The sequence below is a fragment of the Pristis pectinata genome, chromosome 14 (genome assembly GCF_009764475.1).
Source record: "Pristis pectinata isolate sPriPec2 chromosome 14, sPriPec2.1.pri, whole genome shotgun sequence".
Classification (NCBI taxonomy): Eukaryota; Metazoa; Chordata; class Chondrichthyes; order Rhinopristiformes; family Pristidae; genus Pristis; species Pristis pectinata.
The window spans coordinates 33,373,523-33,400,694 of record NC_067418.1 but is presented as its reverse complement, the minus strand read 5'-3'; the positions used below and the strand labels follow the sequence as shown (position 1 = coordinate 33,400,694).

At 42.6% G+C, this 27,172-nt stretch overlaps 1 protein-coding gene across 7 annotated transcripts in view; it reads right to left on the bottom strand.

Moving 5' to 3' along the window:
• The window catches only part of lsp1a (lymphocyte specific protein 1 a), a 215,809-nt gene that overhangs the window by 105,630 nt on the left and 83,007 nt on the right, over nt 1-27,172 (bottom strand). For 2 of the 7 annotated variants that reach the window (XM_052029177.1, XM_052029178.1), the window contains exon 1: nt 17,867-18,235. The exons of 4 other annotated variants lie outside the window; for them this stretch is intronic. In XM_052029177.1, the coding sequence (XP_051885137.1) occupies nt 17,867-17,925 (59 nt within the window). In that variant the 5' untranslated portion in view covers nt 17,926-18,235. Of the gene's footprint in view, nt 1-17,866; nt 18,243-27,172 lie in introns of those variants that run through there. One more of the 7 variants, XM_052029181.1, reaches the window with a different exon arrangement.

The window sequence follows — 27,172 nt, the reverse complement described above, 5'->3', positions numbered from 1 at the left end:
TTAATCTGCAAATAGTTTTCAGTGAATGGACTGCAATTGGAGATATTGGATTACTTGATCAAACTTTCATAATTGTTTTTTCCAACAAACATAATAGAACATGGGCAGGGCAGTGAAGAGCACCTAAGCAATGACATGATATCTACCACATGCAGACTGGAGTGTATGAATGTATAGAAGTCACAAATATTCTTTATCAATAACAAATACAGCCTTTTCAGCTCCTTACAATCCATTTCTCACTTGTGATCAAGTCACCTAATTGATCGTTCAAAGTAGCTGTATACAGTGAAGAAAATAAAATTTGAAATAAAATAGTTCACTGTTGACCAAAGAAGACGAGTGAGAATTTAACAATGCAAGGGGAAATGCTTTGATAAGCACAATGAAGGTATTTTAGGGAAATCATATGTTCCTTGATAAAGAGGATTTATCTGATTTTGCAATTTGCCTCATGCTTGATCCATTGCCAAAAGTTAGTTATTAAGTTAAACTGTGCGCATGGAATTCCTCTTGAACAGGAAAGTGCACTATATGGGTTTCCAAGCCCTCTCCTTCCCCCTCCCCACCCTTCACTGTAAGGAGGCCCGTGGTGAATGCTAAACTAATGCATAACCAAATGACCACTGTAATGACACTGTTGACCTGTTACCAGCTCAAGGAAAATTGTGCGATTTAAACTACACCATAGAAAATACCTGTTCATATCTTTCCGCGGAGGTTAAAAGCTTTCAACAAATCACCACAACTAAATCAGTGACAGATGCAGCACATTAAGTCCTTCGCCACCTTGAGAAAGGTCACAAGGATCATACATCATGGATGACACACCAGCTGAAGTTGGTGTGGCTATGCTCTTGCTATTTAGTGTCTGTTTGTTTTAGCAAATATAAGGTATTGATCTGATATGACACAAAATATGCTGCATATTTTGTGTCTTAACAGTAACTGATCATGTGTTACTTCTTCCTTTTAAACAATATAAATATTTGTTCAAACACCAGTTACCAGGTCAGTCTGATCAGTAAATCTTAATGGAACAGATTTTGCTTTCAAAATTGTAGCGAGACTAATGGGGTGTGTCATTTTTGTGCAACTGATACAAAAGCTTTGGGTGTGGGGTAAGTGTGTGGTTAAATGCCAGCACCACAAAGTTATCATTTTTTCATATTGCAGCTCTGTGATTATCTGCACAAAAATATCAGCTTGTGGTCTGTCTTGCCACTGAAATTCATCAGAAAGGGTGAAGATGCTGTTTTTAGACTGCAAGCATGGTCTAAATATGAGAGAGAGGAAGCTTTATCATCTTGTTAAGGGTTCTAAGAACTGAAGTGACAAGTGTTAATTACTGATAATACACCTACTGAAAATGAAAAATTTAACTACAATAATTTTTCCTATTCCTTCAGATATTTAGTTTAATTCTGCTTAACAATTTAAAAAATTGAAACATTAAAATGAGAAGCATTTTTTAAAAATCCCTTGTTGCTTCATTTTTCAATCCACTTTATTTTCTCCTCTCATGTCTCCTGTGGTGATGCATCATTGAATTCTCCATTTAATTTACATTTCTCAGTCCTTGCACAATTAATAACAGAATCTATTAGTCTAATGACAAACAGTTGCTCGCCCTATCCCAAATGAAACAATTTTCTTAGCAGTGATGTGAGCAGCTCGTCATTTAATCCCCCGGCATGCAAAATCAAAAATGTAATGTCCAAGGGCAAGTCTAGCTTCCAACGTGTGTTGATTGTGTCCCTACATTGGGAAAACCTGGGCCATTTGCTTGAACTATCCACACATTCAGAAATGAGACCTTTAGAGAGTTACAAGTAGAACACGTGGGCATTTTCTTCTCAAGGCGCACCTCTCAAAGCTTTTGATAGAGTTGGAGCAACAATATACCCACTCATTTTACATGTCATTGGTGAGACTCACGATGAGCATACCACTCACCTACCTGTTGCATTTAGTGCACTGCAGGTGCAGATTCTGCTCCGAATTGGATAACAACAGTCAGGAATGTTCGCTCAACTTAACACAAAGGGACAGTTTTGATGTACTTGGAAAGGCAATCAGTGTAGGATTCAAAGAACCCACAGGACCCTCCCAGTAATCAGACCACTAGAAGCCGGTCCAGAAACAAGCAAGGTGGCTTTCAAAACAGCACCAGTCTGTCACTAACACCTGCACCTACAGACAAAGCAACTCAGCTGAACACAAGGAGGTCTTCAAGGCTGGGATAAGGCAGGTCTGATGATGACATGGGGAAAAACTGGTCAGTAGAAATGTCACCAGGTCCTCAACAGATCTCTCAACACCTACTCCTAAGTACAGTGTTGTCTGTATGGTGTTTGAACTTTCTCCTTTTGACCACATGGGTTTCAATTGGACTTCATCTCAAAGGTCTGCTGGCTTCAAAGTCCCCTTTGTGTAAGCTGGTGGAAGGAGAATCAGGAAACTCGATGGGCATGTGAGAAAGAAAAATAAGTGGGGGAATGGGATTGATGGGATTGCTCTGAGAGCTGGCATAAACTTGACGAATGGTCTTCTAACTTGTAAGGAAATACAAGAGTGTAAGTTAGAAAGAGTGCACTGTAAAGAACTGGGTACTAAGTACACAAATCAGAGTAGCATATCACATTGAGCATATTAAAGTGAAGACAATCATTCAGTGGGAGTTCTGCAGTCAGTGCCATCCTTTGAAATTTAAGTTAAGAATGGATAGGCACATTGGATGCAAGAAAAATGGAGGGTTATGGGGTGTGTAGGAGGGAAGGATTAGATTGATCATGGAGTAAGTTTATATAGGTCAGCACAACAGCGTGAGCCAAAGTGCCCATACTGTGCTGTACTGTTCTATGTTCTAATGGTAAAGTGATAAATGATATAAAGTGGGAAAAACATACTCAGTTAAATGAAAAGACAGTTCCTAAGAAATTAGCTCCCTAGTCAGAGTTCAATTACCTTGTATCCTCTTGCACTTTCCTCATAGTCATCATTGAATGATGGTCTTTGAAAATTTGTGGGGGAAAAAAAAATTAAGTAGAGGACCAGGGAAAGGCAAAAATGACTTTCCCCTCTGAAAAAGCTGACAGCAAGCCTGTTAATTATAGGCCATATTCAGGAACCTCTTAATTCACCCTCACCTTCCGCCAGGGTCCTAGAACCTAATTAAATCAGATCCTGCTGACTTTGCTGGAAGTTTTTTCTTTTATTACAGCCATTCACCTGCTGTACTTCTGTGGCATGAATATTCACCTTGTCCATGAAGACAGAACTTGGCTATGATTTAGTAACTGTCATTCACTCACTTTCCATTTGGGGGCATTTTAACTGTTGGTGATTTTTATAAGATGGTGAATATCACATGTGTCATCTGTTATGAGAACTGACTTAGCTGAAATCTATGCAAGGGAATCACCGGGCAAGGTAAGTAATGAACAGTTGGTATATTCCATGTTTACTTTCATTTCTCTGCTTATAGAGAGCTGTTTTACTGAGCTTTGTATTTATCCACAATCTTCCTGGTATTCTACTTCTAGCCTTTCTGACATCATTTTGATAGATTTATTGTCTTTATTATTTATTTCTCCATAAATACTAATACTTTTTCAAATCTTATCTCATTTCCTGATTCAGCCATTGACACAGACTCTTCCTCCTTATTACATTTATATTTATAGCTTTTCCTTTTCCAGTTTCTGCATTCTTTTTTATTTATGGCTTGGTTTTCCATTTAACACAGGTTATGTCCCCTTTTCTCTCACTATTTTCACTCACTTAACTTTGTAACGTTTTAATTTCAGTTCAGAATAGAAAATGTAATTATATTTTGGTCACTGCTCCCTAAATCATCCCTTATTTGGGGTGACGGATTCTATCTTCCTCATTCCTGAATCCAGGTTTGTCTTTCTTTATAGAAGTGTTACATTGTGTGAGAAGCAGTGGTAAACACATTACAAAAAAATTTTCTAAGCACAAATATCTTTATTTGCTTGTCATTTTGGATGATTGAAATACCTTACTGTTCTACATTTTAACAAATACACTAGTATAATTAACTTATCAAATCTATCATTTTCTATCAATTTCAACTGGTTGACTGGTCCATGCTGTCCCTCAGTGTCATTCAAAAGGAATCTATTTGGACCACTCCATGTAATTTCTAATTTCCTAATGCTGTTGTGCCTCAAATTACAACTGATGCAATTCCCAATTATTAAAATTATATACCCGGTGTATTTAATTACCAGTCTTGGGAGTTAGTGGAATTACATTATTATTTTACATTTCTTCAGATGACTCTTCCTCAATTTTCACTGATCAACTCCAATTCTGCTCCAGGGTCAGAAGACAATGCTAATCCTGGATGAGAGCCAACTCAGAAAAGCTCCAAAGCTCAGTGGACATTGACTTCATTTGCAGGTATCTAACTGATTGGTACGTGGAAAGTGACCTAATGACTCCAGGAATGATATTGTTGCATTTGCACTATTATATCATTTTTCCTCTAATGATCATGGGAAGAGATGATCACACAGACCAATGTAAAAACTGATTGCATAAAACAATCCCATTGTGGTTGTATGTACATGTAACCATCATGTTTATATTTCTGTGAATGCCTGCAGTGTGTGTATATTGGAGGGTATGTGTGTTCTTGTCTGTGAAAGAGAGGGGGGATATTTTTGAGCCTGAACATTCAGTAGTTCAATTGGTGCATACTTTTTTGATTCCAGAAGTGAAATTATCAAGGAAATCAGACCTTAAAATAATCAGTGCTGTGAAACAGTCCTGACTGCAGGGCAACCAAGTATTTACAGCCATGTATGCAGAAACCCAACACCATGACTACACAATATGGCTGTAGTGCTCTGTGATTTCATTTTACATAAAGTGGAGGTCAGTATTTCATTCATTCTAGCAGGAACTAAATCCAGGACCTACAGGTCGGAATACATCTTTGCTTTGTTAGAAAAATTCAGGTTTTACAAAGAATCCTCAGATGTCTCTGGGGTGTGCAGTTTTTTTTTGCTTGTCATCCCATGACCACTCCATTTGCACTACTTTTTCCAAAATTGCCCACCCAGTAACTCAAGCAAGTAGACAGAGGTAAAAAACCACTGAAAAACCTGAAGGTTACAGATAGTTTGTCAATGGAATTTTTGATTTTGTTAAAATATGTTCAAAGCTGTTGATAAACTATTCCCAAAACATTAAAATCCAACCAGTTTATCAAAAAAGTACTCATTCATGGCAGACAACTATCTTCAATGACTTGTTTTTTTTAAAAAGATGGGAACATTAGATATCTATTTTCCCTAATTCTGATTTACATTTCTGTTAGTGGTAGTGGGGTGCGTTAATGGGGTGGAGCGTATTAGTTGTGGGTGGCTGCAAGCTTTAGTGGAAGGTCCATGAAATCCCAATGACATTTATTTCAGTTGTCCAGCGATTCTACGTAACATCAGGAGGAAACCCACTCAGTTACAGGGAGAATGTGTAAACTCTACACAGACAACAGCTGAGGTCAGGATTGAACCCAGGTCGCTGGAGCTGTGAGACAGCACTCTGGTGAAGCACTGCGTGCGGCACATCAAGATCCTGGGGATCACTGTGGACCAGAACCTCAAATGAACCAATCATGAGTACAGAGGCTACAAGAGCAGGTCAGAGGTTGGTAATCCACCTGCAAGTGACCCATCTGATCACCCAAAGCACAAGTTAGGAGCATTGAGATACTTAACTAGCTGAATGCAGCAATGCAGCTTCAACAACACTTAAGAAGCTTGACACCATCCAGGAAAAAGCATCTACTTGATTGATGCCCCATCCACCATCCTAAACATACATTCTCTCCACCACTGGCACATCATGGATACAACATGTGCCATCTAAAGAAGTACATTGCAGACACTGACAACATATCCCAAATTCACAAGCTCTACCATTAAGAAGAACAAGGGCAGCAGGTACATGGGACCTGGATGATCCCCCTTCAGGCTTGACTTGGAAATGTAATACCTGTCCTTCACTGTAGTTGGGATGAATTTACGGAACTTCCTGCCTTACAGCACTGTAGCAGTACCTTCACCAGAAGGACATCAGCAGTTCAAAAAAGGTGAGGCACCACCACCTTCTCAAGGGCAATAAGGGAATGGCAATAAGCACATCCTATAGCTTGAAAAGCAAGTAGATAAGTGAAAATGAGCAAGTAAAAACAAGAAAATACTCTGCAGGTCAGGCAGTATCTGTGGAGAAAGATATGGATTTAACAGAGTTGATTGACCTGAAATGTTAACTCTGTTTCTGTTTCCATTTCTGGTTTCCAGAATCTGCAGAATTTTGCTTCTGTAATAATGTTCCATTTGTTTGTATTTAATGTTACCTTTATAAATATCAATTCAATTTCCTTGCCTTTTTCCTTGAACTTTTGAATTATAAACTTGGAAACAAAGCAGGACATGTTGAGCTTTGCTTAACAATCTTTGTGAATCACATTATATTCATGTTTGAGGGAGCATAAAAAGAAACACTTTAATAGTGATGATTGGACACTGCAGACACCACATGATTGACAGATGGAGCCATGCTGGGGTAAAACAGTGGCAGATTCATCAAAACTTAGCAGGGGAAGTGCAGGATTACTCTCTTCTTTCTGCAAACACACCCGAGGATAGTTAAGAATAGCTCAGACATCACACATTGGGGGAAAAAATGCATATATAATTACATTCCCGGCCTCACAAAAAATGTTTTACGGCTTCTTGGGAGTTTAATCATTGTCGTAAATTAAGAAAAACAGCTGTCAGTTCTGCACAGCAAGATCCCACAAGCAGCAATGAGGTAATGAGAAAACAATCTGTTTACTCTTTTCTGCAGAGGCACAGCTGGCAAGACCAGAGCTGCAATGTGTACTTTGAATAATACCTTACCGATGAACCATGGGCTCTAGTGCCATGAGCTTGTACAAATTTACAGAACTCTTGTCCTGAGGCTACTACAGAGGTGTGTCACGACATAAAAGGTACAACACCAAATTTTCAAAGTATTCAGTAAGCCAAAAATGTCCAGACTGGCATGTTTGAAACTGGGGAGGTGTTTTAAGGAATTATTATCAATCCCAAATGGTACTCATTGACTTCCTTACATTTTTTTGTTGGGAGACAATTTATTCTGACTTTGATGCAGTGTTCACATTGTTGTAAAAGTTGTAATACAACTGCAGGGTCACATGCTCTTCAACAGTGTAGCACGCACACATAATTTGAAAACAAAAGGTTCAACATTTCAGTCACCAATTGACATTCAGTAATGTTGAGCTTTTATTGCAAGGTTTTGCACTGTACTGACACAAAATCCGGGGATTACAGAGCGTAGAAGAGAATACGTCAAGAACAGCAGCAGGCATAGCTAAAATGAGTTGGTGAAGTGACAACACATGATTACACACAAGCTAAAGAGAGCTAGGCAATACAACAACAAATGGATCAGATGAAAGAGCTACTGTCCTGTCAAGGCCAGTCATACAGTTATAGAAATTTACACCACAGGAAGAAGTCAATTGGCCCTCACATTCATGCCATTGAAAATAAGCCTCTGGTTCTTGGTCCATAGTTTTTTAGATTACACTACCACAATTATTCATTCAGGTACTTTTTAAAATGTGATGAGGGTTTCTGCCTGAGGCAGTGAATTCCAGGTCCCATTACTCAATGGGTGAAAAAAAACCCTCTAAAATCTGTGTCCACTTGCCATTAACCTCTCTGCTAAGTGGAAAAGTCCTCCCCCCTCACCCTAGATCTTATTATTTTGTACACCTTAATTAAAGTCTCACGTCATTTTCTGTCTTCCAAAAAAAAGTCAACAAGTTTGTCTTCTCATAAAGTTTGGCTGCCTTCTTGTAAATCTTCTCTGCACACTGCTGTGTTTTTACATGCTTCCCCTAATGTGTGGGCCAGAACTATAACCATCACTATACCTGTGATCTAACCTGTCTGGTACAGTCCTAGCATAACATCTCTACTTTTGCAAGTACCCCTAATGATCTCATCTTCCTCAACTTCAGGGATCCTGTGCTCCCTAGGCCTCTGTGTCTTTCCCCCACTTCTAAGTCTGGTTTCCTCTTCCCAAATGCATCACCTTACAGTTCCCTGAAGTGAGCTCCAGTTGACATTTTTCTGCCCACCTCCCAAGTCCATTGGCATCTTGCTGCAATACATAACTATCCACCCCAATATCAAACACACAGCCAATTTTCCAATTTAGTCCTAATCGTGCCCAGAACCATCTACCACAAAGAAAGGACCTAGCACTAGGTCCTGTGATATCAGCAGGCACAGTAGTGTAGTGGTCAGCATAATGCTACTACAGCGCCAGCGACCCGGGTTCAATTCTGGCCACTGTCTGTAAGGAGTTTGTACATTCTCCCCGTGCCTGCGTGGGTTTCCTCCAGGTGCTCCGGTTTCCTCCCACATTCCAAAGACATACAGGTTAGGAAGTTACGGGCATACTATGTTGGCGCCAGAAGCACGGCGACACTTGCGGGCTGCCCTCAGAACACTCTACGCAAAGATGCATTTCACTGTGTGTTGCGATGTACATGACTAATAAAGATATCTTATCTTATCCTTCTGCCGGCACCCCTCCAGTTACAAAAACGCCAGCCAATCACTGCTTTGTGCCGCTGAATCAATTTTGTATTGAACTTTCCCTTGGATTTCTTTGGCTTTTACTTTAAGAAACTGTGGGATTGTACAAAACAATTAGCTAGGATTGATGTAGACTACATCAAATGTTCCTTCCTCTTCAGTTCTCCTTATTACATTCCGAAAAGATGCTTTACACTAGCACTCAAAGTTTTCTCCAATATTTTGTTCATGCTGTTATTAGTCTGATTGGCCTATAATTTTTTGCTCTCTTTCTCCCTTTTTAAAAAAGCAATACCACATTGCTGGAAACATAAAGGTTGTCACTGAAATAGTTATCAGAGGATAGGAAAATAATGATCAGAGGCTGTGTCATTTCCTTTTGTTGCTTCACTTAACAGCCTAGAACCCAATTTATTCCAGCATGGTAATTTATCTACTGGTAAAGATTTAATATTTCCTCTCTATTTTATCTGAATTCACCATTTAGGACTGAAGTGAGGAGATTTTTTTTAAAAACATATTTAAATATTTGGAATTCTCCACTTCAGAGGGGTGAGGGTGCTCTGTTCAAGTTCAGTGATTCTCAAATACTCAGAGTGCGTGAGGATTGGACAACAGAGTAGATGAGGCAAAGGATCAGTCATGACCTTATTGAAAGGCAGAGCAGGTTTGAGAGACCATGTGGTTTATTCTTGATTCTATGTTCTTAGCATTATTATTTAATTCTTTTCCTCCTTAACAATAACATCTGCATTGCTGATTTCTTTATAGAAAATTCATCAATGTATTCATTTGAAATCATACCCGCAGACCTTTTAGCCTTATATAGGTCCTCTTTTTCCCCCCTTAAATGCATTTCTGGAAAAAAAACATATTTTGCATTCTTCTTGCCTTCCTACTATATTTTCTTTATACTCTTTTAATACTGCACCAGCTTCCTGTAGCATGCTCCTCAATATTCAGCAGAAGTTTAAATTTGGTATTCCCTCCTTTTTCTTGGTTATTTTGGTTTGAACACTCATTATCTCTTCCTTCATTATCCTCCACTGCCATGATATTGCATCATTTTCATTAGCCATTTCCTTTCAAATCATTTCTCATCTCAGTACAATCAGCTTTAGAACAGCTGAGAATTTTTACTCCCAATCTAGTCTTTGCCTTTTTTCATTACTCCATTAATCAAGTGTAATTATGATCATTATCACCAAAAGTGTTTCCCTCACTTTTTCCACCTACCCAGAATTATTTCCCAAATTTCAGAAATCTCTCCTCCCCATTACCTCTTGTTGAGCTTGCTACATACTGATTTTAAAATGTTTGCTTGAATGCATTTTGGAAATTCTGCAGCCTCCATACCTTTTATACTATTCTGTTCCAGTTAATGAGCATATTGATATCCCTTATTATTAATACAGTATTGTTTTTGAACTTTTCATAAATGACTGCATATTTGTTCTCTATCTCCCTCTATAATTGTTTGGGGTTAATAATGCACTCCCAGCACCTTCTTCATCACTCTGCTCTACCAATGCGAGCTCTTTGTTGACCATTCTAACATAACATCCTTCCTCACAACAGCATGTGCTTCTTCAACCAATACTGCCCCTTGTCCTTTTACTTCCTGCTCTCTATGTCATTTGCAAACCATTTAACTAGGAATGCTGAGTTACCCATGTGTTTCAATAATAGTTACATCATGTCATACTTCTGTGTGAAGACTGTTTATCTACCTTATTTTCTAGACTCCTTGCATTAAAGTATACACCATTTCGTGTTTATTTGTCGTCGTTTCCTCTCTCTACCAAACTCACTAGAGTCCTCTTTTTCATCTCCAACTTAGCCTCTCTCCTTGCTGAAACGACTTTCAGATTCCCACCTCACTGCAAAACTAATTTATGCTTCTCTCAGTGGCACAGGCAAACCTCATCAAGGATTTGGTTTCAACTCTGTTAGGGCCCAACTCGCTCATTTTGTACAGGTCTCACCTCCTCCAGAACTGGTCACAATGCCCCAAGAATTGAAAGCAATTCTCTGTTGCATCATCTTCTCAGCCTGCATTCACCTGTACTGTCTTCTGAGTCCTGTACTCAGTGGATCTCTGTACATAAGTGTTTGCACTATCAGCAGGAAGAGACTTTTAAAATCTATTCTCACCGATGATATGGGGTTTTCTCCTGTAAGCAACAAACAATATTGAGAACTGATAACACTCACACCACACAAGTGGTAGGCAGTAACCATCAGAATAGGCAGTCTAACCATTCCTCCTTGACTGTCAATTGCATTGCCACCAAAAATCTCCCATCAACACTCAGTGTGTTAGTCTGTTTGATTGACACACCTCTATCATCTTGAATATTCACTCCTTCTATCAGTATGTACAAGGTGCAATGCACCAACAAAACTTCAGGTAGCTTCCAAATAACAGTTTCTTCCATTTAAATGGTTGAGGGCAGCAGGTGCATGGCCACTCCTCCACCTCCAAGACTTTCTCCAACTCTTCCATCATCCTTTCCTTCTTCAATGTTGGGTCAAAATCCTGGAACTCTTTACCTTACAGTCCCCTGGAACTCCCTTTGCCTCAAGGACTGGAACAGTTCAAGCTGACAGCTCACCACAAACCTACAAGTATAATTTGGGACGGGCAATAAGTGTTGATAATGATGCCCACATGCCACAAATACACAAAATAATTATGTACTAAGATTGGCAAATGATGCGAGACTTTTCCATTCTACTTCTGGATGATAAGTTATAAAGAAACACTGGCAACTGAAGTAAGAATTATCTAAAAATGTCAACATTTCCCAAATATCTATCAGACTACATTTTATATTTTAATACTAGGGAACAGACCACAGTTGTTTCTTCGCTAAATATAAAAATACAAACAGGTCCCAGCTGTGCACTTCAATATATTTTCAACTACAGCCAGCTCAAAGAGCATGTACTGGCATCAACCCTGCAGCCCAGAGGCGTTTAAAGATACAAATTATATAATGTGCATAAGGTGAGCAGTTTTTTCCACTACAAACTCTAAGATGTGCCCACTTCAATGAATGTATGCAGATGTTCACAAATTGGCATGCATAGAAATAACATACAAAAACATGATTATTCATGCACTCAAAACAGAAGACATCTTTTTCTCTTCAAGCTAATTTGAATTACCTCATGATGTGATACTGAGTTGATTAGTGCCCATTGTGAGATTTGTTCAAAAGATTGGAAATTGAGAGTCCAGCTGAAGTTATGTTGGTGAGATTAGTTGGGCAGAAGGGCATGATTCTCTGTCATACGTGATATGGGGAATAAGTACATTTTTTAGGTGCTCGGGCTAAACAGATGATAGCGTATCAGCTGCTGGTCGTACACACCTCCTGAACTTGGTTCCATTGATTTCAATGAAAGAAAAATTCCTTTGCCTGTGCAATTCCAGGTGTTAACACTGTGCAAGTAATTTTTCCCAAGTTTGTCTTTTTTAGAAAAGTAACTTTCTCACTTTTGTCCTTAAAGTTCCCACTCTCACCAGGCATGGCTCCAAATGCACCCTCTTGTCCATCAATCATATAGTCACTCTCCAAGAACCTACAGAATGAAGGTCAATGTTTTTTCCATTATGAGGTCACTGTCACAAGCACAATTCCCTCCCATGCCCCATTTTACCAAGAAAAACTGTAGGCAGACGGGAGGAGTGGGTTCCCCTCCCCTACTGATTTAGAGAAATTAAGATCATTTGCAATGCCTCCAACTGCTGCCATAGATGAGACCAGCAAACTCTGCGAGTATGTCAGATCAATCTTTAAAACATCATGGTCCACCTGGCTCAGTTCCAAACTAGTCAGCAAATATCAACAAAAGCTGGCCTTGAAGCATTTAAATCAGTTTGTTTGGATCTCACATAAAGTTACACAGGCACAAAAAAATTGGATTGCATCATACCAAGTTAAAAACAAGTGAGGTTCCAGTTAATACCACCCAAGGGGCTTTTCATTCAACTCTAAGCGTCCACGGCAGTGATAAGGAATGCTATGCAAAGCTAAAAGCATCATGTTGAAATGATGCTGATCCTGCGTCTTAAAACAGATTTACCAGAAGTCTCTCAATCTGCTGATAGACTTAAGTGTCTGGCAATGCAGAATATCACAGACCTTTTACCAGGCGGGATCTGAAAAGGGTTGTTTACTCCAGGCCTTTTATAGGCTTGCTCTCCTGCAGTTTTCATAGGACAGCAATTAACATTTTCTTTCCCATTCATTACGCAGTACTCCTTTGTCCCATTATCACCATGAAATCCATGCATCAAGAGCTTCTAAAACTAATGCGATTAGCATTTATTTGATGCTGTGAAATAGCATTTAAAGCCAACAAGCCAAACAAAGCAGACACTCAGTTTGCTCTTCTATGAAACACCATGTAATCTTTTTTTTCACGTCACTATAAAGGTGCTACATAGATGCAGGCTGTTGGTGTCATATTAGTACGCTGTTAAGAGATACAAAAAGCATCAATGTTCATGAAAGCTTAGAACTGACTCAGCAATAGTTTACACGTCTCAAAAAATGTGATGACATCGGGGACAACTTCTCACTATTGCTGCCCAGTAGCAATAGTTCCTCCAGCAGATTTTCTGTATTGCTCCAGATACATCCAGCATCTGCAGAATTTCTTGTGTCTCTATTGTGAAGGATAGGGCTTTGCCCTGCAATGTCCCAGTCAGTTGAACATTGCCACACTACCTATTCTTCTTGGACCACAAATCCAACAGGCAGCGGTCAGCACAGGACGTTCTGTAGGTACTGTGGGACAAAGACACGATGGATCCTGTGGGGTGGTTCCCTGAGCAGAATGTCCAAAACACCTGGCAGAATGCCTCATCACCAGAACTCACCAGCAAGCACCAAGACCTTGCTTAGCTGGTGGTGAGAGGATCTCTACCCATCAGATCCTTCCTATGTGGTTGGAATCTCACTCCCAATGCACTCTGTCCTCGGAACGACTGGGATGAGAATGTAATCGTCACCCACTTCTTTTCAGACTGTGTAGTGCAAAGGGGGTGTGGAGAAGGATACAGGGGACCTTGTCACAGTTCAGCCTGACCAGCTGCATAACAGCTATGGGATGTTCCCAGGGAAGCATACAGAGACAGACATCAAGTGCTGCTGGAAGATGGAATTGGTTTATTATTGTCAATTCAAGTGTCCGTCTGGATGTTACTTAAATGTTGTGAGAGTACCTGCCTCCACCACCCCCTCTTTCAGATTCCAACCATCCACTGGGTGAAAAAACCTTTTTCAGATCTTCTCTAAACCCTCACCACTCACCTCAAATCTGTATCCTCCAGTTTTAAACACCTCTGCTGCAGGGAAAAGTTTCTTACAGCCTACCCTATCTATTGGAATTGGTTTATTATTGTTACTTGTACCGAGGTACTGTGAAAAGTTTGCCTTGCATACTGATTGTACAGATCAATTCATTACTCAGTGCATTGTGGTGGTACAAGGTAAAACGATGCAGAATAAAGTGTAACAGCTAATGAGAAAGTGCCATGCACGTAGGCAATAAGGTGCAAGGTCATAACGAGGTTGATTGTGAGGTCAACTCAGTGAAAGACATTCTTTGTTCTGCCCAAATCTTGTCGGTCTTCCAGTGAAGCAAGATGTCCACAAGGGAATGCTGCTGACTGGCACATTCTGGACTGGAGGAGAATGTGTTGAGGGACGTACTGAAGCTTGTGCTAGGGTCTGCAGTCTGGGGTCCTTCTGCCTATGGACATTGAGGGTCGTAAGTTCAGGGTAGAAGCCTTTCAAGCACTTGAAATCTGTATCATCCAAGGAGAGCACAAGTGGCAATGGTACCATGTACACAAAGTGTGCAAACACTACTAATGTATAGAATTAATAATACTGGGAATATAGAGGCTGAACCACACTACAAAAGCAAAAGAGCTATGAAGTGCATTTTGTACTTATGTATATATGTCATGATTAAAATTTATTTTGAAATAAAAGAGCTGGATACAGAGTAAAACCCATTCTATTCTACACAGGTAAATTGACTCAGCCTGAGTCAAATGACAAGCACAACCACTTCACTGAAACCAGCGGCTTTCCTTGAGGCACAGCTGAATTTAAAGCAGAAGTTGATAGGTTCTTGATTTGTAAGGGCAAAGGTCATGGGGAGAAGGCAGGAGAATGGGGTTGAGGGGGAAAAATAAATCAGCCATGATCGAATGGTGGAGCAGACTCAATGGGCCGAATGGCCTAATTCTGCTCCTGTGTTTTATAGTCTTATGTGACTGTGAGGATAACATCAATGCAGTTGAACTACAAAGTACTTTTCGCAACCACAGCAGTCGCATTGATACAACCTATCATTTCCTGGAAAGTTTTTTTATTTTAGAAGTCATGGGAGGTACTGTTAAATGCCAGGCTAAAGCTCTTTCTGTTCTGCTCATCTCTGCCTTGCCAATACCATCCTTCACGTCCAAGTTTAGAAGATAAATTCACTGTTGCTGCAATTGGAAAATATCATTTGCTGGAGCAGCTATTCTTATGATATGTCAATGTGAGGTTGGCAGCCTTACACCAATCTGGGAATCAACTGTATTCACCCAAAGATTACATATTGCTCCCAACTGCCACAAAAGCATGGATTATGAGGGAACATGATGATACTATATCAATACCTGGATTCCAAGGTTTAAATGATAAAAGATAAGCATAATATTGCATTCTCTGGAAACCTGTATGTTGGTTTTAAGCACATTAAGGGGAAATGATAGTGTAGGTGGAAGAATGTAATTGTATTTGGTTGGCAAATTCTGGGAACATTGAATATTAGAGCCAGGTCCTTCAGGAGTGAAGTACTTAAGAATCAGTACTTATAAAGGATGATAAAGGTTTGGAACTCTTCTCAATTGATGTTAGTTTTAAATCTAAATAGCAGATATTTAATCAAAGATATCAAGGTAAATGTGCAAAAATAGGCTAAAGCAGTTGATCTGTAGGCTTGCGTGATCCCATTGAATGAGAGAACAGATTTACTACTTTTGCCTATCCACATTGTGGACCATCAAGGCACAATGACAAACCACCTTAAACTGATATCTTAAAAGTGACAATAACCCTGTAGGACTAGCATCCTACTAAACATCTTTGATTAATTTGTCAACACCAAAGATAATAGATAACAAATGAAGGTCTCCATTACTAGCAAGTAGCTGATAACTATTAACAAATCAATAAGCAAAAATAAAAAAGGGAGATAATAAGACACAGAGGATCAGAGAAAAAGTGAGGGGGAGGGGGGGAGGGGAGGGGGGGAGGGGGGGAGGGGGGGAGGGGGGGGAGGGGGGGAGGGGAGGGGGGGGAGGGGGGGAGGGGAGGGGGGGAGGGGGGGAGGGGGGGAGGGGAGGGGGGAGGGGGGGAGGGGGGAGGGGAGGGGGGGAGGGGGGGAGGGGGGGAGGGGAGGGGGGAGGGGAGGGGAGGGGGGAGGGGGGAGGGGGGAGGGGGGAGGGGGGAGGGGGGAGGGGGGAGGGGGGAGGGGGGAGGGGGGAGGGGGGGGGAGGGGGGGAGGGGGGGAGGGGAGGGGAGGGGGAGGGGGGAGGGGGGAGGGGAGGGGGGGGAGGGGAGAGGGGAGTGGGGGAGGGGAGAGGGGAGGGGGGAGAGGGGAGAGGGGAGAGGGGAGAGGGGAGAGGGGAGAGGGGAGGGGAGAGGGGAGGGGAGAGGGGAGGGGAGAGGGGAGGGGAGAGGGGAGGGGAGAGGGGAGAGGGGAGAGGGGAGAGGGGAGAGGGGAGAGGGGAGAGGGGAGAGGGAGAGGGGAGGGGAGAGGGGAGGGGAGAGGGGAGGGGAGGGGGGGAGGGGAGGGGGGGAGGGGAGGGGGGGAGGGGAGGGGGAGGGGAGGGGGGGAGGGGAGGGGGGGAGGGGAGAGGGGAGGGGAGAGGGGAGGGGAGAGGGGAGGGGAGGGGGGAGGGGAGGGGGGAGGGGAGGGGGGGAGGGGAGGGGGGGAGGGTGGAGGGGGGGAGGGTGGAGGGGGGGAGGGGGGAGGGGGGGAGGGGGGGAGGGGGGGAGGGGAGGGGGGGAGGGGAGGGGGGAGGGGGGAGGGGGGGGAGGGGAGGGGGGGGAGGGGAGGGGAGGGGAGGGGGGGGGAGGGGGGAGGGGGGGAGGGGGGAGGGGGGAGGGGGGGAGGGGGGAGGGGGGGAGGGGGAGGGGGGAGGGGGGAGGGGGGAGGGGGGGGAGGGGGGGAGGGAGGGGGGAGGGGGGAGGGGGGGAGGGAGGGGGGAGGGGGGGAGGGAGGGGGGAGGGAGGGAGGGGGGGAGGGGGGGAGGGAGGGGAGGGGAGGGGGGGAGGGAGGGGAGGGGAGGGGGGGAGGGGGGGGAGGGGGGGGAGGGAGGGGGGAGGGAGAGGGGAGGTTGAGGGGAGGGAGAGGGGAGGGGAGGGAGGGAGAGGGGAGGGAGAGATAGAGAGAGAGAAAGAAAGAGAGAGAGAGAGAGATGGGGAAACATGGTAGAGAGAGAGGGAAAGGGCGAGAGAACGGTAGACAGGATTGTAGTCAACAAGATTTATAAAAATGGGAAAAGGGAAAATACTTGGGGAAGTAATTTTTCAGGCTTTCTTCTACCTGGAATACTGGCTGCTTGATAGTTTCATGTGATATGATGTATTGTACCTTCATGTAAATTATAGCAAGCATGGAATAAGCTTTTCTTTTTAACTAGTTCATGAATAGTGGCCTCTTAAGATCAAATGTTCTGAAATTGTCTGAAGTAGAAGTGATGGAGATCCAGTAATCCCTGTAAATGTTCCACAGTTTAAAAGCAGAATGAAAGCTACCATGGGTTCAAGCAGAAATACACTACTTAGGATGCAACCTTTGACTGAATGTATTGTATAGCTCTTGAACAACAGGAAAATTCAAAACTTCTGGAACTTTGAATCAACCTCTTTTAAAAATAATTTGAAGCGACTTTTATTTTCTTGCAAAAACATGAGCATATTTCACACAAGTTTTGTGGATCTACAGTACGGGCACTCGTTAAAATACTATGGATCATTGCAATGTAAAGATCTACATTAAAAAATCCAGTCTGAGTAAAATAGTACACAAAACTGGGAACTCCTGGATATGTTTTTTAATACATTTTAAGTGCTCCATTCACAATTCTAGCAAGGGAAGAAAGCAATAAATCCTTGAGGCACATTTTCACTTACCGCAAGAGGTTTTTCAAACCCTCTTTGCTGGATCCTCTCCTAAAGACTGCACTGGTCATGTCCTTCAGTGTAAATCATACAAACACAAAACAAAGGAAAAAGTCTTCTCCCTTTTTCTTGGTTTAGAATATTTTTGTCTCTTCTTGTACCGAGGCTCTGTGGCTTAAAAGTTCAGCGAATGTTTTTTTTTAAAAATGCAAGTCTTCTGTTGTCGGGTAAAGTTTTCTCCTTGGGTTTCTCATGCAAACTGCAGTGTTAATCCCTTCAGCTCTCTCTCTCTCTCTCTCTGTACGATTCCGCAGTCAGACAAACTCAGTAACTCCACACTCCCTCACGCTGCATGTGTTTCTCATTCAACACTACGAACACACATTGCATCGTTTCCCTCCCTCCCTTCACCCAAATCCACACACTCCAGAGGCCATGTGACCTTCCTGAAGGAAAGAGAGAGAGAGAAAAACTCAGGCAATACCATATTCCACCTAATATTGGAGACAAAGAAAACTGGCTCTAATTTCACTCCTTCAAAATTAACCTTTTGACACTGGCTTCTGATTGTTGCTTTTAAATCTGTCAGTTCTCTGTCAAATCCAGGAGGGACATAATGAAAAAAAATGTTTTGTGCAGTAAATGCGTTACCTGAAAAGGCAGTGAAAGGAAATACAATAGTAACTTTGAAAGGCAATTGGATATAAAGGAAAGATTCAGAGGGCTGTTGTGAAAATAAAGAAGAGTGGGACAAATTGGATAGTTCTTTCAAAGAGCCATATTGGGCCATGGCCGCTTTCTGTTCTGAATGCTTCTATGATTTAGAAAAAGGCTCATTCATTTCAGTTTAAATGAATTTATTTTGAGTTGATTCGCTCTTCATAATAATCCAGGTACCTTTCCATTTTAGCATTTGTGGAGCTCAACCTGCTGGAGAATAATATCCATGTACGATCTTCTTTCAGCCCACACCACCACCACATCCGTCTCTCAGTCTCCCCTAGTCTCCACCCTAGTGTGGACCTTCTCTTTCTTCCTTTCCACCTCACCACTCCCCATTTTCTCCACAACTTAAAGCTTCTCTCATTTCTAATTTTTTCCCAGTTCTGATTAGAGATATTTAAACATTAATTCTGCTTTTCTCTCTGCAAATGCTATCTGACTTGCTAAGCCTTTCCAGCATTTTCCATTTTTATTTCAGATTTCCAGCCTCTGCAGCATTTGCTCTTCTCAAGCCTGCATTGTCTCCCAGCTTTCCACAAAGCAGCACAGGTTCCCTTAAACTTAAGGTAGAATTGCCTTCCTACACTCAGCTTTTGCCAATTAAAACATGGGAAGATAGAGGACTGATGTCACGGGGCAGACATCGTAGTGTAGCGGTTAGCATAACGCTTTACAGCGCCAGCGACCCAGGTTCAATTCCGGCCACTGTCTGTAAGGAGTTTGTACATTCTCCCCGTGTCTGCGTGGGTTTCCTCCGGGTGCTCCGGTTTCCTCCCACGTTCCAAAGATGTACGGGTTAGGAAGTTGTGGGCATGCTATGTTGGCACTGGAAGCGTGATGACACTTGCGGGCTGCCCCCAGACCACTCTACGCAAAGATGCATTTCACTGTGTGTTTCGATGTCCATGTGATATCTTATTTATAAGATATAAGAAGATAATAAGATATCTTTTTTTATCTTATCGATCACTCTCATTCCTAACTACAGAAGCACTAAATGTAAAAGATCCTGCCGTGATTTAAGTATTTAAAAAGGCCTGTGATTTTTGTTGCTCTTTTCAATAATAAATTTGCCTTCTAATGGCCTCATGATGTTGGCAGCTCTAAGGATGTGTTCATGTGATGACTCAATTCTGATTGGAAAACTAAGTCCAATTTTTCTTTCTTTGGAAAATAACTCACAAACATTTGTCCTCTGAAAATTGTGTATGTGCTGTAACTTTTCTAGAAGTCTGACAGTGCTGGATAAGGTAGGTTCCAGGTTAAGATGGCAGCTATTCCTGCTGAGAGGGAGACTTTTTTACCTCTGGTAACATGTTGGATTAATCCTAGGCAAACAAGCTGGAGAGTGAGGGATGCATAGTTACAATTTATGATGGGGTTTCCCAGATCAATGACTCCCTCCCAGACTGGATGCCAGACAACTGATTGTGCTTCCTTCCTGGATTTGGTAGCTGTCGGTTCTTCTAACTCTCCGACTTTACCCCAGCAGAAGAGAGCGAAGGTAGAAAGAGTTCATTAGATAGATTTCTCTGGATGGAGGGAGTTATGTTTATGTATCAGGCAAAGATTACACTGCAGGGTCAGCAGTCACCCACAAGGGTGCCTGACTCTTCACAGAGTCAGGAAGAATGCTAGGTTTATCAAGCTACAGGATCAATGGGTCAGGCAAGGCATAATCTGGAGTCATATTTCTCTTTTCTACATGCCCTCCAGGCTTACTTTGTTTTAGAATAATGATTTTTAAACTGCAGCATTAGGCTGAGTTAGATTGTGCTGAAAAATTTCCATACTGCTCTGAACAATACTAATATTGATCCCAAATCCATTATGTAAATATACTGAATCAGGATAAAAATGATTTCTTCCCCCTAAGTGTTCCTGACATTGAGGGTTATTTATTTCTGTCCAGTGTTTCCTGGTTCAGCTGAGCTCAACAGAAAGTATTGTGTCAAGTCTTCCACTGCCAATCTTTTTTTTGGTTATATCAAGATACTGGGAAGTCTTCTAACTTAAATGTTTAAAGAAATTTATGAATGCGAAGCAGATAAAATTGTCTCAGACTTCTCTGGTGCCCACAGCCTAATCCTTGTTGCCCACATTTGTGCTCATAAATTGAGCTGCATCACGTTTAGTCTGCATACAGTCAGTCCCCAGGTTACAACAGGGCTCAGTTCTTGAGAACTGTTTGTAACCTGAACTGTTCGTAAGTAGGAAATGAACAAAAACAGTGTGTGTGAGAGGATCACAGAAACAGCTGTGACAGGAGAGCAAGGAGGCAGGAGAAGAGCAGCCGCCAGCCAGCCGCACTTACTCAGTGAGTGAGCAAGTGAGTCTGCTCAGCACTCCCAGCTCTCCATGGCTCAACCCAGCCCCCGGAGGTGGGGTAAGGTGGGGGTGGGGAGAGAAGGCACATGAAATACCTTGTTTACACCCAGCAGACAAATTTGACCGCTGCGGGACTACCAGGCATCTGCTGCCCCTGCCCTTCTTGTGTTAGAGGTGGCGGGTTTGAGAGGTACTGTCAGAGTAGCCTGGATGAGTAACCAATGTATTTTGTAGATTGTATGCATTGCAGCCACTGGGCACTGGTGGTGGAAGCACTGATGGTTTCTGTGTCAGTGACGTGAGCTGTGCTTTCCTCACTGGTGTCAAACCTCTTGAGCATTGTTGGAGTTGCATTCATCCAGGCAAGTGGATGCTGTTCCAACACACTCCTGACCTATGCCTTATTGATGGTGGAAAGACCTTGGTGAGGAGGTGAGTCACTTGCTATGGAAGCACAGTTTCTGACCTGTTCTTATTGCCAGGGTATTCATGTAGCTGGTCCAGCTGAGTTTCTCGTCAATGGTGTCTCCCAAGATATTGATAGTGGAGTACTCAGTGACACTAATACTGTTGAATGTCAAAGGTAGATGACTAGACTCTCTCTTGTTGGAAATGGTCATTGTCTGGCACTCTCATGATAGGAAAGTTACTTCCCACTTATTAGCCCATTGTTGTCTAAGGTCTCATGGTGACTGCTTAATTTCCTAAGGAATTGCAAATGGAATTGAATATTGTGCAATCATCAGCAAATACCCAGTTCTGACCTTAGGATGAAAGGAAGGTCATTGATGAAGCAGCTGAAGATGTCGGGCCTGGTACACTGCCCTGAGGAATGTCTGCAGTGATGTCTTGGGGCTAGGATGATTGACATCCAATTCCCCAACCATCTTACCTTGTGTGAGGTATGATGCCAACCACAGGAGTGTTTTCCTCTTGATGCATGTTGACTTCAGTTTTACCAGGGATCCTTGACGACACTCTTTGTAAAGCGTTGTCTTGATGTCAAAGGCAGTCACTCTCATCTCACCTCTAGAATTTAACTCTTTAGACCATGGTTGGACCAAGTCTGTGATGACATTTGGTGCCAAATGGTCCTGTCAAACACAAAACTGGACATTTGTGAGTAGGTTATTGATGAGTAAGTGCCACTTGATAGCATTATCAATGATGATATCCAAAGCTTTGCTGATGATTGAGAGCAGACTAATTGTTGGTGTTTATGCAAATTGGATTTATTCTGCCTTTTGTGAACAGGGAAGCCTTGACAATTTTCCACATGGTTGGGTAGAAGACAGAGTTGTAATTGTAGAAGGACAGCTTGGCTAAAGGTGCCGGGGGGGGGGGGGGGGGTCTCTGGACAACAGCTCTTCAGTACTGTAGCTGAGATGTTATCTGGTCCTGTGGCCTTTGCTGTTTACAGTGCTCTCAAGCATACCTTGATATCACATGGCGTGAACCAAATTTGCTGAAGATTGACTCCTGTGATGGTGAGGATCTCAGGGGGATCATTGGTTCAGGACTTCTGGCTGAACATGGCCACAAATGCCTCAGCCTTTTCTTTGGCACTCACATACTGGGTCTGCCATTGTTGAGGATGAGGATGCTCATGGAGCTTCTTCCTCCTGTAAGCTGTTGAATTGTCCACCACTATTCACATCTGGATGTGGTAACGCTGCAGAACTTTCATCCAACTATTGGTCGTGAGGTTGCTTATCTATGTCTGTTCCGTGCTTTTTTATTGTTGCAGAGTCATAGAGATGTACTGCACAGAAACCAAGCCCATACCAACCTTTTTACCCATCTACACTAATCCTATTTGCCCTCATTAGGTCCACATCTTTCTATGACTTGCCAATTTAAATGTGTGTCTAAATGTCTCTGAAACGTAAATATTGTTTCTGGCTCCACAACCTCCTCTGGCAGAGCTCCAGATGTCAATCACTTTCTGTGTAAAAAAAAGTTCCCTTCAAATCCCCTTTAACCTTACTCTAACCTTAAACTTATGCCCTCTTGTTTTTGATAACGGTATGTTGGGAAAATGATTCTATCTGTCTTATTCATGCCTCTTATAATTTTATATAACTTTATCAGGTCACCCCTCAGCCTCTTTTGTTCCAGGGAAAACAAGCACAGTCCAACCAATCTCTCCGCATAATTAACATCCTCCAATCCAGGAAACATCCAGGTGAATTTCCTCTGCACTCCCTCCAGCACAAACACGTCCTTCCTATAGTACGGCAATCAGAACTGCACACAATAAAGTATTGGAGTCTATGACTTATCAGGGTCTTTATATAAAGTGTTTCTCCATGAGGGAATCTCCTCTACAGTCAATGCCTCCTTTCTCTGCTCTGCTGGAAGTTGACATTGTTGTTGTACTGCTGGAACGTTGCTGCCTTCTTTCTCATGCCCCTCTTGTTCCTGCTGTTCATCAGGCTGTGCCTCATGTCCCCATGGATGCCATTCCATGGCTGTCCAAGGTTGTGCAGCATCCAGCACACCATCATAAAGCCTTTATACCAGCTAGACACTTACTGCACCATGCCCTAGACTGACGCTACAGTGGAATCTCACTTTTAGAAACTGACAATTATTCTGGTACTTGCATGGAGTTCAATCTGGGGAAGTGTGAGGTGGTACACTTTGGAAGGACAAACTCCAGGACAAAGTTAATGGCAGGATTCTGGGTAGTGTGGAGGAGCAGAGGGATGTGGGGGTTCATATCCACAGATCACTGAAAGTTGCCTCACGGGTGGATAGGGTAGTTAAGAAAGCTTATGGGATGTTAGCTTTCATAAGTCGTGGGATCAAGTTTAAGAGCCGTGAGGTAATGATGCAGCTCTACAAAACTCTGGTTAGACCACAAGAGTACTGTGTCCAGTTCTGGTCGCCTCATTATAGGAAAGACGTGGAGGCATTGGAAAGGGTGCAGAGGAGATTTACCAGGATGCTGCCTGGTTTAGAGAGTATGCATTATGAGGAGAGACTAAGGGAGCTAGGGCTTTACTCTTTGGAGAGAAGGAGAATGAGAGGAGACATGATAGAGGTATACAAAATATTAGGGGGAATAGATAGAGTAGACAGCCAGCACCTCTTTCTCAGGGCACCAATTGCTCAATACAAGAGGGCATGGCTTTAAAGTAATGGGTGGGAATTTCAAGGGAGATATCAAAGGGAGGTTTTTTTTACCCAGAGAGTGGTTGGGCCATGGAATGCGCTGCCTGGGGTGGTGGTGGAGGCAGGTACACTGTCAAATTCAAGAGTTTGCTAGATAAGCATATGAAGGAATTTAAAATAGAGGGATATGGGGGAGGAAGGGGTTAGATAGTCTTAGGCGAGGCTTAAAGGTCGGCACAACATTGTGGGCCGAAGGGCCTGTATTGTGCTGTACTGTTCTATGAATCTATGATTCTATGGCTCTTGTTGTTGTATTGATGCTCAGCTACTGTGGTGGGACTGTGAATTGGTGTGAGGAACCAGGAAAATAACAGTTAGTTCTGAGAAAACACTCCCTGTTATTTGTAGAACATGTTGAGAAGTTTGTAAGTGTTTGAGCAGTCAGTCAGTTCTGAAGCTGCCTGGTCAGCTTTCCTGATGTCAGCGAGGTGTCTCCTTAAATAATGATCATAACGTGTTCCTAATTGCACTGAGACTGTTCCATGAAAATCGTAACTCGCATCTTTGAAGTCCACTTCATGTCAGTAAGGAAGGAAATGGACATTAGACATATAATGATGTCATCAGCTACATGTCTGATGCTGGAGGAACATCACCTGAATAGGGTTAGAAGTACCTGGTCCAAGTTCCTGATTGCTAGTGTGTTCTACAGCAGATTAACATGATTTGCAGAGAAAATAATAGTTTGACCTCCTATCCTGAGTCCACAGGAGCAGAAAGCACAAACGTAGCCACTTGCAGGCTCCCCCAGAGCACAGTCATTCAGGGACTGCCCCAGTGCCCTTACAGAGGCCTCCCTTGCTGTAGCACAGAAGGATCTCTGTGGTCCCCATGCCTTCTGGTGGCATTTTGCTTCACTTGTCTGCCTAGTCCCCCCTGAATCCCTGGGATCACTCTTCCCCCACAAACCCATCCCCCTCCCCACACCCCCCACCCCCCCCCCCCCCCATCATTGCTGTCATTCATTCAGTAGCAACATCCCCAGTAGCTAAAGTGTGTTACTTGTATTGCATGTCTCTTTAGCAGGTGGGTGTAGAGATCACAGCTGTAAGGCTACACATTGGCAGCAGCAAGGATGTGCAGCCATTCAGTACAGGAGGCCTTGCTGAACCTGCTCTGTCAGCTTCAGTCCAGCATAACACAGGGAAGGCCAACAACACTGCTCTGTGAATCTCACAACTAAAGATCTCAATCTTTACGCAGCTTTCACAAACAGCATTAGAATGTTCCACAGCACTGTTTTAATGCCGTTAAAAGATAGAAGAATAATTTCTAGCCCAGCATCAGTGCCTATCTGGTGAACTGGTAGGCACTTCAAACCACTTGGACAGAATTACAGCGTTATACTAAAGAGTGAGAGAAAGAGGTCTACCACACATCTGCTCGTTATAAGGGAGGTGCACACACACAAATACTTTATGTCATTCATTCAGTAACAACATCCCCAGTAGCTAAAGTGTGTTACTTGTATTGCATGTCTCTTTAGCAGGTGGGTGTAGAGATCACAGCTGTAAGGCTACACCAAGCAGCCAGGTAGAGAGCTGTGATATTTACTGCAAGGATGTCTGTAACTAAAGCACACCTTTCTCCAAGTGCCTGATGGGGCAGGTGTGTCCTCACATCTTTTTCATTTTTCTCTTTTAACTGTAATTCTGCTCCATGGGAGGGCCCCATGGGCTTGCAGATGTGAATATCTCCCTAACTATTACTTCATTCTGCATCACCTCCACTTTTCATGGTCTCAGATAAGAATTTGAAGGGTGGCACCCTTTCCTTGCCATGTGTCTTTTGCGCTGGACGTTTCTTTTTATCAGCTACTTTTGTTTCTTGAGCAACATTTTTATTGGCCTAACGTATGCTTTAAAAAGTATTGGCAACTTTTGTTTGTGATCCTATGTCATTTCTCCAAAATCAATGCTTAGTTTGGTCTCTGCTGATTACTCAACATCCCATGAATCTTCTATTAATGAGTAATAATTAAACAGACTGCACTACGTACCTGTAACACACAATTGTGGTATGACAGTTCAGATTTAGTGGTACAATTGCCCTTTTAGGTGTGGTCACACACAACCTAGTCTCTCTTGTGAGTACCGAAAGGCAAACTCATAAGGAACTAATATCTCATCTTTACAATGGAAATGATGCTGGCTTACCAGGCAATCAACCTACTTATAGTTGGCTGAATGCACTTAAGCAAAGAGCTAATTGGGAAATATTTCCAGGAAACCATATTCACTTGTTTTCTTTGTCAAATAGATGACTGCTATTCATGTTGTCAATCTTCAAAGGTATCTTTAAATCCATGCTCACCACATCTTAGAGGTGATGGTCTGTTTACATATTCATGTAATGAAAAAGTCATCAGAGAAATGATGGCCATTTGAAGAGAATACTGCATTGTCTTAATTACCATCTTTTAGACAAGACATTAAACATCTAATGATTTGCCTTCTCACTCGATCCAAAAGATTATGTGGTATTTTGTAAAGAGTTTCAGTTAATACTGATCCCTCAATGGAAGATAATTGGATAGTTTGGACATGTGACTAACTGCTATTTGTGTGGCTATTGCCTCCCGCATCAGCAATAATAGCTAGACTTCAAAAATCAAATAACATTTATGAAGTTCACTTGTTGCAGGCTCACTTAGTAAATGGTGATGGCACGGTCAACAGTCAGAAAGGCTCCCAGGACTATGACATGGACACTCCAGCATCAAAAATCAAAGGACCTTCCTCATGACAAGCAGGTAACTACCACTGTGACCATCCGCAATATGTTTTGACGGACTTAACTTGCAGACCTTGACAAAAATGTCATCAAGGACACTAGTGCAACTGAGCACCATCCTGCAGGGGTAGGAGAATGGTCTACTTGAAGGCTCTTATTTGCCTCTGTATCCCAGTCCACCAATGAATAGTCAGTGAAACAGGACAATGCTCTAGTACCTGAGGTCTGCAACTGTGACAAGGGACAGACCCTGCAACACTTCTTGTTCTGTCCACTGCTAGTGGTTTGGGATCTTGCTGAGACCAACTCATGAGTTTTGCATTGTGCCCATCAATGGAAAGGTCTATGGCTCTATTG